Source organism: Heteronotia binoei, chromosome 12, assembly GCF_032191835.1.
Source record: "Heteronotia binoei isolate CCM8104 ecotype False Entrance Well chromosome 12, APGP_CSIRO_Hbin_v1, whole genome shotgun sequence".
NCBI lineage: Eukaryota > Metazoa > Chordata > Lepidosauria > Squamata > Gekkonidae > Heteronotia > Heteronotia binoei.
Window position 1 is genome coordinate 26,019,946 of NC_083234.1, and position 19,793 is coordinate 26,039,738.

At 46.4% G+C, this 19,793-nt stretch overlaps 1 protein-coding gene across 2 annotated transcripts in view; it reads left to right on the forward strand.

The window, feature by feature from the left end:
* KIRREL3 (kirre like nephrin family adhesion molecule 3) overlaps positions 1–19,793 on the forward strand; it is a 1,087,808-nt gene that overhangs the window by 820,615 nt on the left and 247,400 nt on the right. For both annotated transcript variants that reach the window (XM_060251091.1, XM_060251092.1), the window contains exon 6: positions 16,663–16,813. In XM_060251091.1, coding sequence (XP_060107074.1) covers positions 16,663–16,813 — 151 coding nt within the window. The remainder of the gene's footprint in view (positions 1–16,662; positions 16,814–19,793) is intronic.

The following is a 19,793-nucleotide window of genomic DNA, read 5'->3' on the forward strand; positions in this document are numbered from 1 at the left end:
AAGCTCTCATGCAGCATTTATATGAGTTTTTAAGGGTTTCTTTCCACAAAATGGAAGGAAGCTTTCAACAGAAAAAGGTACTTCTCAGACAGGCAAGAAGCTGAGGTGTTTAGGGATCAAAGGTTGTGGCAAAGAAATAAATTTAACCTTTTGGTGTGGGAAACAGCCATTGGCGAGATGTTAGCAGCCCCTTCGTGCCTTTCAGCATGACTTTGTATTTGACCTTGGTGGGGTCAAATTATTATTATTCCAGAGGCATGGATTGGGTTTTGTGTTCTTTGGCCATATAGTCACGTTTTGGCCCTAAGCGTGTGACTCATCCACTGTTATTAAGTTTAAAAGAAGAGGAAGCAGGGAAAGGGTTTAGATACATGCAATCCAATAGGAGGACTTTTACTATGCCTGAGGATGGCTTAGGCTTCTGGCCTAGTCCTCTGCCCTCTTTCTTCTCATCTTGCTCCTGCTACAGGATTAGATCTTCCTTTGATTTGTCCTTTTCATTCCCCTGCCTTCACCTGCATGCCTGGTCCCTGTCTCCATTCCCACTGATCACAAGCAGTTTCATGGTTGTGAGGGAAGTTCTGACCTGCTGCAACAGGCTGAGAAACCTCACAATACTTCCTCTAAGCTGTTGAGTCTTGTGAGCAAAAATTCTACTTTGTGAGCTACTGGCATTAAATTTGTGAGCTACTGCATAAATTAGTTTGCTCTTCAGTCATTTTTCCTGAGCTAAGACAAAAACGTGTGAGCCGGAGGCTAAATAACTGTGAGCTAGCTCACACTAACGTAGCTTAGAGAGAACACTGCTCACAGACTTGTCTGTCCATTCCATGCTTTTGTTCAACAGGGCAGCAGGGGGAGGAAGTGGGGGGAGGGAGAGTTCAGCATCATGACAATTCCCAATATCGTGTCTGGCATGAAACTGGAAGTAACATCATCGGCCCAACACAATGCTTTAGGTTTAACTATAGCATTTTGGTTGAATCCTAGAGCATTGTGCTAACGTGATGACATCACTTCTGGTTTTGTGACAGAATTTGGGAAATTCCTGGAGATTTGGGGGTGGAGCCTGGGGATGGTGGCGTTTGACAAGGGGAGGAAGATCAGTGCAATGGGATGTCCTGGACTCCAACTTCCAAAGCTGCCATTTTCTCTAGGGAAACTGATCTCTGTTGTCTGGAGATCTATTGTAATTCTGGGAGATCTTCAGCCCCTACCTGGAGGTTGGTAACCATGTGGAAGACCTATAACTAATGCTTCTTGCAGTCCTGCTGTTTCAGTAAACTTTACAGAATGCAGCTCTGCATATGGGAGGCAGGCCTCATTTAGAGCAGGAGCTCACAGGAATGGAGCTCCGGAACCTCTAAATTTCATTGTGCTCTTTCTTACTTACCCCCCTGCAAAAGAAAATACTTGCTTCTGGGCTCCATTGTTCAAACTCCCTGCGAGAACTTTGCTGAACTCTAAGATTTAACAAACTTTCTAATATTTCCCCCACAAAAAAATAGGAAAATAACCAAAACATATCAAGCGGACAGATGGAAATCTTCATCATGTCACCGCGGCTACACAAGAGAAAGTAATTGAAAAATATGATGGGAATAAGGTTTTATTATGACAGTTATCATTCAAGAAGCTTTTTAAGGTAGATGTTGAGCTGATATAATTTAGTACCCCTTCCGGTGATGTCAAGAGTCTATAGCATACGCAAATAAGTTATGCAAATAGGTTGTGCTAATGAACTCCGACACCTCTTTTTCTACGAAATGACCCCTGAAGGACTGGTTTATTTTCCCCAGATCTGCTAACTTAACCCCACCAAGGATTACATGCTGTAAGTAGCAAAAGCTTTAGTTCTGACTCCATCTTAAAAGTTTTGTAACTTATTTGTGCTGGCTAAATTTGTCTTCAATAGCACCCTAGAGACCAGCAAGAATTTTTTGGGGGGTGGGGGGTATAAGCTTTAACAGAGTTCCTTTTATCAGATACCTGTATGTATCCAGGGCTTTTTTTGTAGCAGGAACTCCTTTGAGTATTAGATCACACTCCCCTGATGTAGCCAATCCTCCTGGGGCTTACAGTTGGCCCTGTACTAAGAGCCCTGTAAGCTCCTGGAGCATTGGCTACATCAGGAGGGTGTGGCCTAACATGCAAAGGAATTCCTGCTACAAAGAAAGCCCTGCCTGTATCTGACAAGAGGAGCTTTGACTATCAAAAACTTCATTGGTCTCGAAGGTGCTCCTGGACTTGAATTTATCTCTTCTACAGCAGACTAGCAGGGCTATCCTCTGAAACGATTTGTGCCAAAGGGAGTTGTTTGGAATCCCATGATGTCCAGGCCACATCATGCTTTAACAAAAATTGCTCGTGAGCCTTTGTCTTCCAAGGTGTCCCAAGTTTAGCTCCTTGACCTTGGGCGACGTCAAGACAATGGGAATTTCTGTGCCAGGCTGTGACATCAAAGCACAGTGGTTAATAGCACTGAGAGAGGCTCCGCAAGCAAAGAGGGCAGAGGTCAAGGAGAAGACTGCGAGAGGCCAGAAAAACATGCCACTGGCAGCTACAAACGAGAAAATAACAAGACAAAGAGAATGGGAAGACAGCCCATAGTTCTGTCGAAGACCCTTTAAATAATTGCACTTTGGACAGCTGCATGGTATGTTAAATTGCTGCTGATGTTGTAGAGCTGCTGAAGTCATAGCAACAGGAGCAAGTGGTAAACGTACACACTTCTTCCTGGGGGGACTATCAAGGACAGCTGAGCACCATGCGTAGACTACAAGTCTGTATCTTGAAGGGGTTCTCTTGGTGGAGCCACTGCTCCACAACGTCTTACTCTCTCACCCCTTGGAGATTTGAGTATTGTGCAGGGAGACTGGAAGACCTTTCTGTTTCAGTCAGTTTTTAGGGTGTGCTAGGTTTAAGGCAGCAGAGGATGGGCTGGGTTAATGTTGGGTTTATAGCAATTAAATTGGACCTTAATTGAATTTTAATAGACTTTTAATGGGCTACATAAAAATGTTTAATATTTATAATTAACACATAACATTTGTATAAAAATCTGTGATTACCTCCCCTGAGACGTTGCATGGAGTGGATTTAACATTCCAATAAATACATAGAGTCACGTGCTAGGTGTGGGTGTTTTTTTTTTTGTCACATCCTGTTTGTCAGTTAGCTCCTGGCAAAGATGGATGGATAAACAATTCCAACATAAATCTCCAAATGTATATGTACTCTCATCTCGTTTGCATCAAGCTGGCATTGACCCAAGGAATAGAATATATCTGGATTCCCTTATTTGTTTACCGTGTCCTCCCTGTTTGTATCCATTGCAGTTCAAGGTGCCTTGTAACAGCTATGAAAACAACAAGGAAAAACAACTTAATTAACAGCAACAAGCAAAATTATAAACAGCAGGAGAGAATCAAATCAGCTGATCCAATAGCAGCTTGCAAAGCCAGACTCAGAGAACACACAAGAACCTACTTTATACTGAATGGGTCCATCAGTCCATCACAATCAGTACTGTCTGCTCTGAGGAGCAGGATCTCTCCAGGGTCTCGGATAGAGGACTTTCACATCACCTCCTGTCAGATTCTTTAACTGGAGGTGCAGGGGATTGAACCTGGGACCTTCTGTATGCCGAGCAGATTATATAGCGCTGAGCCACAGCTCTTCTGCTAATTGGCAGACTATATATTGTTGGCATACTGTTTTCTGTTGTGCGTTATGTGCCATCAGGTGACTTCTGACTTATGGTAACCCTATGAATTAATGACCTTCGAAACATCCTATGGTTAACAGCCTTTGTCAGATCTTACGATCTGAAGGCCCTTGATGTAGATCAGCCATTAACAACACCTAGCTAAACCCAAATGTTCATGCCTGCTGTGGGTACAGAATAAGCCAAGACCAGGAACAGTAACAGGAAAATCCATGCCTAAGCAACTTAGTCAAGAACAAATGGAAACAAAAATGTCTCTACTTGCCAGCAAAGAGGGCACTGGATGAACCTGTCAGTCACAAATGTGGTACCCCCACGGAGTATTGTTTGACCCTAACCTGTGAGCCGCCTTGAGCCTGCCTTTGGCGGGCAGGGCGGAATATAAATTCATTAAATAAATAAATATAGTTTCTCCAGCTGCTGGTCCCTGAACTCTCTGCAGGGGGGTGCCTGCAGCTGGGCCTGTGAAGATGATCTTGGTGGGCAGGCAGGGCTATACAGGAGAAGATTGTATTTCAGATACCCGGGATCCAGACCAATAAGTGGTGTGTGTAGTGTTTAGAGTGTCAGGCTAGGCTCCCGGACCACCAGGTTTGAACCCCAACTCTGCTTTGGAAGCTTACTGGGCAACCTTAGGCTAGTCACACATTCTCAGTCTAGCCTACAACAAGTTTGTGAGGAGAATGTGGAGGAGAGGAGAACCATGTCAGCTGCCTTGGATCCCTCATGAGGAGAAAGGTGAGATAGAAGTGAGGAGATTAAGTAAGCAAGCAAGCCCTTTCCTGGGTCAAATCACCTTGAACTGTGCTTGGACTGAGCATCAGCACAGATCTTGCAGAACAGGAGTAACACAATCCATGTTGTGTGCTGCTGTGAGCAACGCTAGCTGCAGGGTTATGGACCAGTTGCAGCTTCTGAGAGATCTTCCAGGGCAGTCTCCTTTGGATGACTTTGTAGATGCCAAGCTTCTGTGTAACCAGGGCAGAGATCGCTGTAGTCCATTTTCCACCAAGAAAGGATGTAGCTGGCATACAGCTGTGTATGTCAGCTAGGTGGAAGGCCCTTTGGCCCATTCATGGCACATGATTGCTCAAAGACCAGCACCCTCAAGATGAAATTCTGACCCTTTAGGAGAGTGCCTTCCCTTCTAGAAGAAAGACTAACCTCTGTTCAAGTTTTCCTGCTACTATGTGGTGTTTTACCCTGCAGAACCAAAGTTAGGCAATCATAACAGTGTTGTTGCTGTTGTTGTTTAAGTCTCTTTCTCATGTTATTTATGGGTTTGGGGTGAATTTTCAATGTTTTTCTGTATGAAAACACAGAGGCTGTTTGCAAAAACTGTTTAAAAGTCAGCTTATACAAAACAGTGGCTGGGGATCAGTGCTGGGGATCAGGGGCATAATGAGAAGGCCAAAAAAACCTCCTCTGTGTACTTCCCTTTCAAAAGATGATGCACAGTATTGTTTGGATTTTAGTCTTTGGCTAGGCATGGGATTCTCTGGCCCAGGCTGCCTCTGCTGTCGGCCCGCCTGCCTGCAGCTCCGGCTATATTAGCCAGCTTCATCCTCCAGGCCTTCTGGTTGCTATCTGAGAATCCAGCATCCGATTTGCATAAACAGAGTGACCTTTCCTTCCCCGCCATCTGATTTGCCTGCAGTATTACAGGAGGATTCTTGCTTTATTGCACCCAAATCCTAAGACATTTTCTTTCTCCTGCCATCAGCAATCTCTCGGGGAAACAGCCAACTGGCTATCTAGTGCCAGAGAAAAGAGACGTGGGTGGATTTTTCAAGCCCAGGACAACTGCAGCATGTTTGCCATGGAGATTTCAAGTCCCTTTTCTCACCCACCCCCTTCCCGTTGCCACATGTGCGGTTTTTTTCATGTAACCTTGCCCTGCTCCTCTTCCTCTTATAGTCCAGATCAGCACCAGTGCCCCTTCCACATTATCTAAACATCATGTTGGACATTGTGGAACAATTAAGCTGGTAGCTCGATCTTGTCTCTCAAAATGTGATTTGGCAGCTGGTGCTAATGAATGTCAGAGAGGACTGAACTCTGCTTACTTTGATGGGAGGAATTAATTACATTCTAAGCCATTGATGTCCAGAGCCACCTACCAGATTTTCTAGAACAGAGTCCTTCCCCTTTGCAGGCCCCTCCCCACACAGACTACTCTGAGCTCCTGTAGAAAGAACGTCATTTCTTTTTTTAAAAATTATTGATATCCTTCCTCTCAATCCAAAGTCTCTCCAACATGAAGAGCCAGTTTGGAGTAGTGGTTAAATGTGCGGACTCTTATCTGGGTAGAACTGGGTTTGATTCCCCACTCCTCCACTTGCACCTGCTTGCATGGCCTTGGGTCAGCCATAGCTCTGGCAGAGGTTGTCCTTGAAAGGACAGCTGCTGTGAGAGCCCTCTCCAGCCCCACCCACCTCACAGGGTGTCTGTTGTGGGGGAGGAAGGTAAAGGAGATTGTGAGCCGCTCTGAGACTCTTCGGAATGGAGGGCGGGATATAAATCCAATATCTTCTTCTTCTTCATGTTAGGATTGGGAGAATGAGCTTCTGAGCTCCTATAGGGATGTGTATGAGCTGTCTCACAAATGAAAGTTCATGACCAATTTTGGCTGGTTTGTGGTTTGCAAACTGAAGTTGGTGAACTGAAAAGCTGCCATGAACTTCCATGAATTTTAAGGCAGTTCATGGACATTTGTGAAGAGTTAGAAAGCAGAGATCAAGGAAGAATCATACTGCTACAGCACCAACCCCAAATCAGACTTTTCCCTGCAGCCACTGTGGCCGGACCTGCCTGTCCTGCATTGGTCTTGTCAGCCACCAGCGAGCCTGCAACAGACGTGGACTACTGCACCTTTCTTAAATCTTCGTTCACGAAGTCAAGTCGAGAGAGATGAGATGAGAAAGCAGACGTTCAAATGGCTCTGAGCTTTTTAAACCCCTGCTTTCTGCTCCCCATTGCTCAGCTTTTTTGGGAGGAGCAGAAAGCAGGGGTTTAAGTGCTTCAGAGCCATTTAAACCCCTGCTTTCTGCTCCCCACAAAAAACAGCATGCAGCACCTTTCTGCTCCCCACTACATTTTGCTGGGAAACCCCTGCTTTCTTCTCCCTGCCGCTTTTCTTGGGGAACAGAAAGCAGAGGCTTAAAGTCATTTAACCCCCTGCTTTCTGCTCTCTGCAAAAATCGGCAGGCAGCAGAAAGTTGGGGTCACAAATCAGTTTCGTTTGTGGTTCAGTTCATGGCTTGGTCATGAGCCATGAACCAAAATGAATCACAAAAGGGCAGTTTATGCCCATTCCTTCATGTGCCTGAAGAAGTTGAAGCATGAGCCAATTCTGTGCCCCACTCCACCACCTGCTGCTATTGTTAAAAATCTACACACATCAAGGTGGTGGCTATATATGTCACCCCTCCCCAATATGCTGCAGAGCCCTACTAAATTGCCTTTTATCCCCTTCTCTGTGAGCCTATTTACACGCCATCACTTGCAACTGTTTTCAGTTCTTCTAAAACCCCTTTTCCATTGTGGTGCTGTCTTTTTTCATTACTGTGTTGACCTTCGGGGATTGTAGTTTAAGCTCCTGCTGATTCAAGACAGTCTGTATCATTTCCCCCATAGCCAGCTTGGGTATGTAGGCATGAAGCCAGCCAGCATGGCATAGTGGATAGAATGTCAGACAAGAATGTGAAGGAACCTGGGTCAAATCCACATTCTTCCATGGAAGCTTGCTGGGTGCCTTTGGGCCAGTCACACAATCCCAGCCAAACCCATCTGTCATGAGGATAAAATGGAGGAGAGGAGGTGGAGGATGTAAGCCATGTTAGGTCCCCATTGGAGAGAAAGGCAGGATATAAATGAAGTAAATTGAAGGAGTTAGCAGGACAACAGGCAAGTAGTTGTGACAAAGCAGAGCTGGAGCTGCCCACTGATCTAAGAACCAGGGGTGGGGGGCAAGAACCAGAGTGCTAATGAAGGAGGGCTTAGGTAGCTGGAGCTGAATACATCCAGTTCTAGCTGATCAGAAGCTATCGGTGAGTGAGCAGGCTGACCTCAGCTAGCCAAGCAAGAGACTATGGGCAAGTGGAGTCCACACAAGAGGACCCATATGAAGCAAAACACCAATGAAGAGTCAGGAAACAAAGGCCAGAAGGGAGGGGAGCAGGGAGTGCAGCACCATGGACAGCTCTCCAGGAACAGACCACATCCACCAACCAAATGCGAGAACAAGTGTGTGTATAAAGTGCCATCAAGTCAACTCATGGCAAGAGATACTCAGAGGTGTCTTGTCATTGCCTTTCTTTGCATGGCGTTGCACATATTTGCAAATCTGAATGTCTTTGGCCAATAAAAGTACAGGTGAGGAGGGGGAAAAAGAAGTTTATTGCAACAAACAGAGAGCAGCTTGGTATTTCAGTCTTTGGCTTAGCTCTGCTCTCATGCATTATAATGACAGCGACCCTGGAGTTCCTTTGTGGTGCGGCATCCAAATATTAACTAGGGCCAACCCTGCTTAGTTTCTGAGATCTGACAAGATCAGGCTAGCCATCCAGGTCAGGGCACCAGCCTTATATTCCCATCCTATTGCTTATCCATGCACATGCAGCCATGCAGTGCAGTCATGCAGTGCAGCAAAATGCACCCCTTGTGGCCATTTCACTTGGGGGATATGGCAGGGTGGGTTGCTGAAGGCCCATCTCTTCTGGCACTATGGTACTTATCCTACAATGCTTGAGTGACTTCATTCCCAGCAGCCGGCTGATGAGTCAAGTTGAGGGGAACCCTGACCCAACTCATGGCCAAGTGTATCATGTAGTTTGTCCCTCCAGATTCTGCTTTCCTCTAACGAATAGAGATCTTCAAAGGATAGAATCTTTATCAGGATTTTTTTTTTCATGCATCTCCTGTTCTAGTGTTTCTTTATGGATTCATTAGCTTCTTTGAGGACAGAAGGTAGGAAATATGAGACTTTAGGTGGAGTATATGGTAATTCCTTGGCAAGGTTGGAGTCTGGAGGTTCTGGTTTCCAGTTGCCTACACTCAGAGTCCTAGCTGCTGGGTCTTGCCCTTGAATCTATATGATGGCTTATGCCAGCCACTTGGCAGATGCTGCAGAATTCCCTTTCTCAGCTCTCTGTCATATCCCTTTCAGAATTAGTGCTTCAGTCCCTAGAGAAGGGCTCTGGCTCAGTGGCAGAACATCTGCTTGGCATGCAGAAGTCCGCAGGTTCAATCCACAGCATTGCCAGTTAAAAGGAGCAGACAGTACATGATGTGGATGATCTCGGTCTGAGATCCTGGAGAACCACTGACATACTGTGTAGATAATACTGACATTGATGGCATTCAGTATAAGGCAGGGGTGGCCAAACTGCGGCTCTTTCACATATATTGTGTGGCTCTTGAAGCGCCACTGCACCATTGGCCAGCTTGGAGAAAGCATTTCTCTCTTTAAATCACTTCTACAATCCAAGCCAATTGGTGGCTTGGCGAATGCATTTAAAGTTAAAGTTGTTTTCTTTCCACCTCTCCCACCTCCCGCCCTCCCCTCCATCTGTTTGCCTCCCTCCCTTGTCTTGTGGCTCTCAAACATCTGATGTTCCTGTCTTGCGGCTCTCAAATTTCTGATGTTTATTCAATTTGGTCCTGTGTTAAGCAAGTTTGGCCACCCCTGGTATAAAGGAACTTCATGTGTTCATTGTTCAAGACCAGGAGCATAAGATCATAGGCATGGAAAAAACACAAATACCTTGCAAAGGGTGCTCAGGAGTGTTAACACTGAAAACAGATCCTGCAATGCACATGGTTTCTATGGCACTCCTCTTCAGCACTGAATCTGAATGGCTTTGGAATGGAGCAGGGATATGGGCACAGCAGCCTGCGTGGGCGCAGAATCTCTCAGTTCCCCATGCCTAATGTAGCTCCAATTAAGACCAAGGGAAAGATTCAGATCAGATCTGACAGGAGATTAATTCTGCATCGAGCCTTGTCCATCCTCCTCTCACAAAACATTATGGAAAAGATGACACTTTCAAATCCCAATTCCCTGGTGACCACACCTGGGCAACCTTTGGTATTTGGCAAAGTGGAGGGCTGACACCGGAGTGCCAGAGACACCGGTGCCCTCGGCCCTTGCGCGACTCCTATGGAAGTGTCATTCAATACGGTGCTGTAATGAGCTTTTAAATATTCCATTTTATTAATATGCAATGCCTGTCGGACTAAACAGAATTAAATGTTCTGACCGAAAGCATGCCCTGTCATAATGATACATCTAATATATTCATGCAAGCACAGCCGATTCCAGCAGGAGGCAAGTTAGGTACTTGTGAAGGACCCACCTTCTCTTTTGCACCAAGAAGGTCAGGAAGTCAGAGGGAATCTCAAACAGGGCATTTCACCTGGCAACCAGCAATGGAGGGTGGCAGGAATTTGAAGTTTGGGCTGCAGAATAAGATTTAAAAAAAATCTTCTACCCAGGACTTTCAGGATGCACTGCAATATTTGGAAGCCCAAAGCCACAAGAGATGCTAAGAAGACGGGGTGGTTTGTGTGTGGGGAACAATCTGGGGATCTGAAGTGGGAGGGTGGATTGGCAGAACTTGCTGCCACAGTTTGGTGTAGTGGTTAAGTATGCAGACTCTTATCTGGGAGAACCGGGCTTGATTCTCCACTCCTCCACTTGCACGTGCTGAAATGGCCTTGGGTTAGCCATAGCTCTTGTAGGAATCGTCCTTGAAAGGGCAGCTTCTGGGAGAGCTCCCTCAGCCCCACCCACCTCTCAGGGTGTCTGTTGTAGGGAAAGGAGATAAAGAAGATTGTAAGCCACTCTGAGACTCTGATTCAGAGAGACGGGCAGGGTATAAATCTGCGGTCTTCTTCTTCTAAGGAGGCCACAGCTCAGTGGTGGAGCATCTGCTTGGTATACAGAAGGCACCAGGTTCAGTCCCCGGCATCTCCAGTTAACAGGACCAGGTTATAGATGCTTTGAGAAAACTTTCCCCGAGAGCCTGGAGGTCCACTGCTGATCTGTCTAGATAATAGTGGCCATGATGGACCTCTCTCGCTCGGCTTGACTTCGCGAACGAAGATTTAAGAAGGGTGCAGTAGTCCACGTCTGCTGCAGGCTCGCTGGTGGCTGACAAGACCAATGCGGGACAGGCAGATCCGGCCACAGTGGCTGCAGGGAAAAGTCTGATTTGGGGTTGGTGCTGTAGCAGTGTGATTCTTCCTCAATCTCCTTTTGTCCTCAAGACCAGCTATGCGTGCTTTCTCAAAGGAAGAGACAGCCTGGTGGATGGTGTGCCTCCATGCTTTGCGATCTGAGGCTAGGTCAGACCACTGGTGAAGGTTGATGCGACAGGTGCCAAGGGACTTCTTCAAGGAGTCCTTGTACCTCTTCTTTGGTGCCCCTCTATTTCGATGGCCGGTGGAAAGTTCGCCATACAGAGCAATCTTGGGAAGGCGGTGGTTTTCCATCCTAGAAATATGCCCTGCCCAGCACAGCTGCATCTTCAACAGCAGTGCCTCGATGCTTGTAACCTCTGCCCTCTTGAGGACTTCAGTGTTGGTCACAAAGTCACTCCAGTGGATGTTGAGGATGGTGCGAAGGCAGCGCTGATGAAAGCGCTCAAGGAGTCGCAGGTGATGACGGTATAAAACCCACGATTCGGAGCCGTAGATGAGGGTTGTCATCACAACCGCTTTGTAAACATTGATCTTTGTGCCTTTTTTCAGATGCTTGTTGCTCCACACTCTTTTGTGCAGTCGGCCAAATGCACGGTTTGCCTTTGCCAGCCTGTTGTCAATCTCCTTGTCGATCTTGGCATCTGAGGAGATGATGCACCCCAGGTAGCTGAACTGCTGGACTGTCTTCAGAACTGATTCACCCACAGTGATGCAGGGAGGGTGATAATCTTCCTGGGGTGCAGGCTGGTGGAGAGCTTCTGTCTTCCTCAGACTAACTTCTAGGCCGAATAGCTTGGCAGCTTCTGCAAAGCAGGACGTCATATGCTGCAGAGCTGATACCGAGTGGGAGTCGAGTGCAGCATCATCAGCAAACAGTAGCTCTCGGATAAGTTTTTCCATTGTCTTGGAGTGAGCCTTTAGTCGCCTCAGGTTGAACAGGCTGCCATCGGTGCGATAGCAGATGTAGACACCATCGTCATCATCTAGATCTACTGTGGCTCTTTGAAGCATCATGCTAAAGAAGATCGTAAAGAGAGTTGGTGCGAGAACGCAGCCTTGCTTTACACCTGTGCCTATTGGGAAGGGCTCCGAGAGGTCGTTGCAGTGTCTGACTTTGCCTTGCTGGTCTTCATGTAGCTGGATGATCATGCTGAGGAACCTTGGGGGACATCCTAAACGTTCCAAGATTTGCCACAGGCCTTTCCTGCTAACGGTATCGAAAGCTTTGGTAAGGTCGACAAAAGTCACATATAGACCCTTGTTCTGTTCTCTGCATTTCTCTTGGAGCTGCCTGAGAACAAATACCAGGTCGGTGGTGCTCCTGTTAGCTCTGAAGCCGCACTGGCTCTCTGGGAGGAGTTCTTCTGCAATGGTGGGCACCAGCCTGTTCAGGAGTATTCTGGCAAGGATTTTGCCTGTGATGGAGAGCAGGGTTATCCCCCGGTAGTTGGAGCAGTCTGACTTTTCCCCTTTGTTCTTGTGTAGAGTGATGATGATTGCATCGCGAAAGTCCTGTGGTAGTTTGCCTTGTTCCCAGCAGGTGACAAGTACTTTGTGAAGTGTGCTATGTAGTACTGTGCCCCCATGCTTCCAGATCTCTGGTGGGATTCCATCAACTCCCGCTGCCTTGCCACTTTTCAGTTGCTTGATGGCTTTAACAGTCTCTTCTAGGGTGGGGATCTCATCCAACTCTGTTTTCACTGGTTGAAGTGGGGTGAGGTGGATTGCTGAATCTTGAACTACGCGGTTGGCACTGAAGAGAACCTGAAAATCCTCCGACCACCGGTTCGGTATGGATGCCTTGTCTGTGAGGAGCACTTGGCCGTCTGCACTACGCAAGGGACTCTGAGCCTGATATGATGGGCCATATACTGCCTTCAGGGCTTCGTAGAACCCTCTTAAATCACCAGTGTCTGCACACAGCTGGGTTCTCTCTGCAAGCTTGGTCCACCACTCATTCTGAATGTCTCGAAGCTTGCGCTGGAGGTTGCTACATGCAGCGCGAAAGATTGCTTTTTTCCCGGGACAGGAGGGCTGAGCAAGATGTGCTTGGTAGGCAGATCTCTTTTTCGCTAGTAATTCTTGGATCTCTTGATTGTTTTCGTCAAACCAGTCCTTGTTCTTCCTTGTGGAGAACCCAAGGACTTCTTCAGAGATCAACAGGATGGTAGTTTTTAGGTGTTCCCAGAGTGCTTCTGGAGAAGGGTCTGTGGGGCAACTGGGGTCCTCAATTCTTGACTGGAGTTTTGCCTGGAAGGCAGCTTTAACTTCGGCTGACTGAAGGCTGCTAACCTGAAGCTTCCTCCGAGGGATACCTCCTCTCCTGGGTGTGGGTTTAAAGTGAAGACAGAGATTGCAGCGTACAAGATGATGATCCGTATGACATTCCGCACTGGGCATTACTCGGGTGTGTAAGACATCTCAAAGGTCTCTCTGGCGCACCAGAATGTAGTTGATAAGGTGTCAGTGCTTGGACCGTGGGTGCATCCAGGTTGTCTTCAGGCTGTTCTTCTGCTGAAAGATAGTGTTGGTGATGGTGAGCTGGTGCTCCGTGAAGAATTCTAGCAGGAGGTGCCCGTTATCATTGCAGTTGCCAATGCCGTGTTTGCCAAGTACTCCTTTCCGAGTCTTTACCTACTCTGGCACTGAAGTCGCCAAGGATGATCACCTTGTCCTCTGTAGGGGTCTTCCGTACGAGGTTGCGTAGATCAGCATAGAACTTGTTCTTTGTGCAGGATCTGCTTGAAGGGTTGGGGCATACACACTGAAGAGTGTTGCATGCTGCTTGTTTTGAAGTGGGAGGCGCATGGACATGATGCGATCTGAGTGACCTGTTGGCAGGTTTTCGAGTTTGGAGGCAATGGAGTTCCTGACCATGAAGCCAACGCCAGAAAGGCGGCTCTCAGCCTTTGACTTACCCGACCAGTAGAGGGTATAGCCAGCACCATGTTCTTGAAAACTACCTTCCTCAGGGAAACGGACCTCACTGAGAGCTGCTATGTCAATATTCAACCTGAGAAGTTCGTGGGCAACTAGAACACAGTGACGTTCAGGGCGACCACTGTCTACTGTGTCAAGCATGGTTCTGATGTTCCAACACGCAAGCTTTAGTCTTTGCACACTTTGTGAGGCAGGTGCATGCCTTTTCTTTGTTGTTATTTTTTGACCGCAAGTAAGGATGCCCGTTGACCGCGGCTAGCCAACTGGGGTGGGGGAGACGAGCTTTGTTTAGGCCACCTTTTCTAGGCCCCTCTCCGTGTGGAGCAAGCAGTGCTGTCCCTAGATAAGGCTGCTTGGTCGTTCAGGGTGCTGCCGAAAAATGCTTTCGTCTCCAGGTCAGCATCAGGCGACCAATACCCTGAACCGCCTACATGCAGGATCGGGACTGCTGCTTCCAGTGGCATCTTCCACCTGCCGTTTCGCCCCTTGCCCATCGCTGCAGGACTTGGTGTGTTGTGGGTTGTGGATGTGGCTATTCCCTTTAGGCCTGCACAGAGGAATTTTTAGGAGAAGCACAGTGTGTGCGGTACTGGCTCCACCCTTTCACCTTGGGGTCATCTGCCATGGCCCAGTAAGCCGGGACGCCGGCAGCGAGTCCTCCAGGTGGTAGGTGTTACATTAACGAGCTCTATCTGCCCGGGTTTGATGTTAGAGTTTTCCTTCTCTTGGCTGGTGAGGCTGGTGAGCCCAGCCTGCCCATCCAGTTATACCGCCGGACATTCGGTCGCACCATGACGTGGCAAACTCTGTGAAAAACGGGGGGGGACCAGCGGGAAGGTGTTGCCACGGATGCAGTAATGCAGGAGAGGCCATTGCAGTGACCATCTGCCAGGCATAGCCAGACAGTGACCACGTGGCGTTCACTACACCGGGAAAGGAGAGGCTATGTATTGCGCATACACTTTCCCTGGGGGGGCAGGATACCCAAGAGGGAGCCCACCCCTCCCCCCCCCCCCCATGATGGACCAGTGGTCCAGTATATGGCAGGTTTCTATGCTTATGTGAACTACGTAGTTGTATGCATGCTACTGAGTCAGCTCGCTGGTTCATCCTGCCATATTTTCTGTTCTGACTGGCCGTTGCTCCCAAATTCTTTCTGTAGCTAGCAATACTAGGAAACTAAATTTAGGATTTGAATTTAGGATTTTGTGAAACATCCTTCTATGTTAAATATCTGTTATTCTATGGGCGTCATCAGGGTGTGTTGTTCTTAAAACAATTTCTATCCCACCCTTCCCATAAGCAGACTCAGAGTGGGTTACAAACTTAAAAGTGCAAAACTTTAGCCCTTAAAACATGATGACAATCTGATAAATCACTCCACAATGTCCCAGCACTATATAACAGTAAAGAAGAAAGAGGCCAGAGCCTTTTAAAAAATTCTCTGATGGTACAGTTTGTTGTTTTCATGATGTGATATGGGTGGCTCATATATGCAAGTCACAAGTGGATGCTGCAGTTATTAAATGAGAAGCATGTATGTGTGAACCAGCACATGGTGTGTTAAACATCCGAACAGAGGGCTATGAAGTCCTCATAGCAAGAAGTCCTCACTAAGCACGGTTACCAGCCCAGACCTAAACCCATCCCTTAAATTCCATTTCAGATATGGAGACCATGCAAAATATTTAAAACATGTCTAGGCTCAGGATTTGGTGAGTGTTAAAGAGGAAGGATGCTCCACAGTTTTGCAGTAGGTATCAAAAAAATGCCGCTGTGTGTACTCATGTAAGGGATATACAGGGGTATTTGTCGTCTGTAAGGCTGCAGTGGATGTAAGTCAAGTTTAAGGTCTGCAATGGCCAGTTCAGGGTGTGCTGCAGGAGAAACAGCTATACTTTTGAACACAGGGCTTCTGAGACTAAAATGGAAATGAAGTTTGCTGAGAAATGTTTCTTATGTACTTTTTTATAGAATGCTTCCAATTCTGGATGTTGTTCAGTTTTGTTATTTTAGGAGGAAAACTTCCAAATGCAAAAGCACTTAACATTTTATCAATTTGTATCACACCTTCCCTGCAAGCAGGCCTCATTTTGGCAGGAGCTGACAGGAGCAGAGCTCCAGAACCTCTAAATTTTATTGTGCTTTCTTTAACCCTCGCCCCCCCACACACACAAAAAAGAGCTTGCTTCTGGGCTCCATTGTTCAAACCTCCAGGGATAATTTTGATGAACTCTAAGATTACACAAACTTTCTAATATTTTCCCCCTCAAAAAATTGGAAAATAACTAAAACATATCAAACAGACAGATGGAAGTCTTCATCATGCCACTGTGGCCACATAGGGGAAAATAATTTTAGAAGTGTGATGGCAGTGAGGTTTCATTATGACAATTCTAATTCAAGAAGCATTTTGAGGTAGATGCTGAGCTAATATAATTTAGTGCACCTTCTGATGATGCCAGGGGTGTGTGGCATATGCAAATAAGTTGTGCTAATGAGCTCCGGCACCTCTTTTTCTACAAAATGACCCCTGTCTGGAAGGAATTTGGAGTAACATAATGGTTAATCTCTCATCCTTTCACAATGACCTCATAAATTAGGTTAGGCTGAGAAATAATATCTGACCCAGAGTCAACTGATGAGTTTGATGACTGAGTGAAGATTTGAGCCCTGGTCTTTGAAATACAAGTCCAGCAACAAGTCCGGCAGCCTACAACATGCTCTGCAATGGAAGCCACCATCTCTCACTGAAAGTTGTAGTTAGTGGCTTTGTTGCTTTGATCTTACAGACGATCCTCCGCGATGGCAAGAGAGAGAGCATCATGAGCACGCTGTTTGTCTCCCCATCTGACATTGAGAACGGCCAGACGATCGTCTGCAGGGCTACCAACAAGGCCATTCCCAGCGGGAAGGAGACCTCCGTCACCATTGACATTCAACGTGAGTTGCTTTGCTCTCTTTCCATTTTCATTTGGGATGTCCATTTATGTCCATTCCTCAGTGCCCCATGTTGTATCCAGAATGAGGTGCAGCTGAGATTACCATATAAATTTATATTGGTTAAGCAGTCCTTCTCTCACCTCAGGATACCCTGGGAATTGCAGATTTTGAGATGGGCTAGATCTCTTATGGGGACGTCTCAGAATCTTTAACAAAATTTGTATTTATCTATTTACTTATTCATTAATGTCCTGTTTTTTTCTTCCCAATGGGCACCCAAAGCAGCTTACACTACAAAAAGAAAATACAAAAATACAAAAGAAACAGACAAAAGAAGAGGAGGCAGAAAAGAGGAGGCTCTTTGTTTGTCTCTCCCTCCCTTTCTCTGTCTGCAAGCAGGTTTTCCTCCAGCTTTAGGCTATGACCCCCAGGCTAAGATCTGAAGGCCATAACCCTTTGGCACTTGCCCTGCAGCTCACAGCCAAGATTGCACTATAGCTATACTGTAACTGAGTTGTCCGGGTTTTATGTGTTAAAGTGTACCAGCAGCCCTAGAAGGAGAAAAAAGGCAGGAAGAGACAACTGGACAGCTGAACAACAGCTCTGTGTCATTTGATAGACCCTCTGGGACCTCTGAAACCTTTAATCTACCTTCCTTTCCTTGAGTCTGTTCTTGCATAGCTACCTCTGTTTGGTGGGGCTCACTGTGTCTTTCTTGTACATCCCATTTGTGGTCAAGTCTGTTTGCCATCTTTCTGCTCATTTGATCTATTGTTCTGGGATCCAGTTCCAACTTGCATCTGGTGCTAGTTTGCCTCCCCTTTAATAGTCTAAAAAGCCCTCCCCCCCCTAGTCTTTCAGGTCCAATCCTTGGATGCTCCCTGAAGACCAAATTGTAAGAGCAGTATGGTGGTTAAGTCCAATATGCCACAGTAAATTTGTTGGCAAGTGACCTAGGCAGATTTACACTCTTCTAAGTCCAGTGACATCATTGGACTTTGGGCGGTGTAACTTTGTTTGGGATTACACTATTAGTGGCCCAATTTTTTCCCCCCTGTCAATATCTGTGCAGTTCTGACGGTGTGCTTTCTGATTCACTCCCCATGGGCCAAGAATGATCATGAGAGGCTGTGGATCAGTAATTGTTTCGAAAGATGTACGTTTACATAAGATGTCTCTAGATGTGAATGGCAACCATTCATACTGCTTTACATAGTATGATGAAACAGGGAACAACTAACCACTGATCATTCATGGAATGACATGTAGAATTCCCCAAATACATTCATAAAAATCCATCTTGTCTGGTATAAGCAGAGGGTGCTTCCTGGAGCACGAATACCAATGTCCAACAGCATAAGATGTTTGCTGCAGTAAATGATTAACGGTGAAATCCTAAAGGGAGTTGTAGTATTCAAAGGCCGTTGAAGACAGTGAGCTTTGAAGCATTTAACTCTGCTTACGATTGCGCTGACAGTATTGCAAATATTTTGCCATTTCTGTATCTCTGTAACCTTTACATAAATGCAAGTCCTAATATTCTGTAGCCATCCACCCTTGCATGGAAAGGAATGTCAATGCCTGACTCCTGCAGTCACCCGGAAGTGTGCAAATGTGGCCTTGAGAAAGGCTTGTGTTTTTTTCAGTGGAGACGATGCTGAAGCTGCACAGAGAATGTTTTAGCAGCAGCATTCGGAGTGGCTTTATTCTCAGCGAGGCAATTGCCCACTGGTCAGCCGTCCAGGCTAGAGGAGCGTGTTTGCAGCAGTCATCGAAATGCAAGGCAGTCCTGGGCAAGATGATTTAGCTCTCTGAATGACTACAGGTTATTTCCAGATGAGTTGACAAGATTCAGAAAGAGCCTGAAAGTGATGGTCTGGAGAGAGAAGTGAAGGCCAAAGGTGGCTCCATGATGCTGACTTTACAAATCTTGATGGCTCGGTTGTCCATTGTGATTGAAGTGAGCAAAATGCACCGAAAGGGGTTAAGAATGTAAGTTAGCTGGATTGAGCTTAAATTGCTGACTGGATGTCACATGCTGACTGTTCAAAGAGATGCAATATATTTTAGCATGACTGCTAAGAATCTGGCCCAGAACAAGATCAGCAAACTTGGGAATAATTGGTACAGGCAATATTGATGCAGGAAATATCGTGGATGTGAATTTGTGGATGAGAAAGTGCAAAGAAAGAAGTAGCCATACGTCCCCTTGTTATGCCCCAAAAGTACCACCATTTATATTTGTTAACACATATATAGGACCACCACCACACATGCCCAGCAGTATTCAGTGGTGATATTGTCTTAGCCAAAGTATCATTGGAACTTGGATAAAGTGAGCAAAAGGGGGGTGGGTTAGTGGACAGTTTTCCCTCTAAGCTGAGTTCATGTGAGCTAGCTCACACTTTTTAGCCTCTGGCTCACACATTTTTGTCTTAGCTCAGGGAAAAAAATGGCCCCAGAGAAAACTAATTTATGCAGTACTTCAGAACTTTAATGCCATGAGCTCACAAAGTAGAATTTTTACTCACGAGAATCCACAGCTTAGAGGGAGTATTGGTAGTGGAGAAGTTGACATTGGTGATGAATAGCAGTCCATTCCCCCATTATTATAGACCCTTCTCTCAGAGGACATTCAAAGGCATTTAAGTCTCTACCCATAAGCTATGTGGTGGACAGAATGATCAATGGGTGTTGCTGTAACCACTCAGACTCTGAATCTGAAACCTAGCTGGAGAGTGAAATGGCAGAATGTGGAAGAAGGCCAATGAACTTCACTGATTTGGATGGCCCCAGGCTAGCCTGATCTCACCAGAACTCAGATGCTATGGAGGGTTGGCCCTGGTTAGTACTTGGAAGGGAGACCACCTTGGAAGTTCAGAGTTGCTATGCAATGGCAAACCACTTCTGTTTATCTCTTGCCCTGACCTGAATGGCCCCGGCTTGCCTGATCTCATCAGAGCTCAGAAACTAAGCAAGA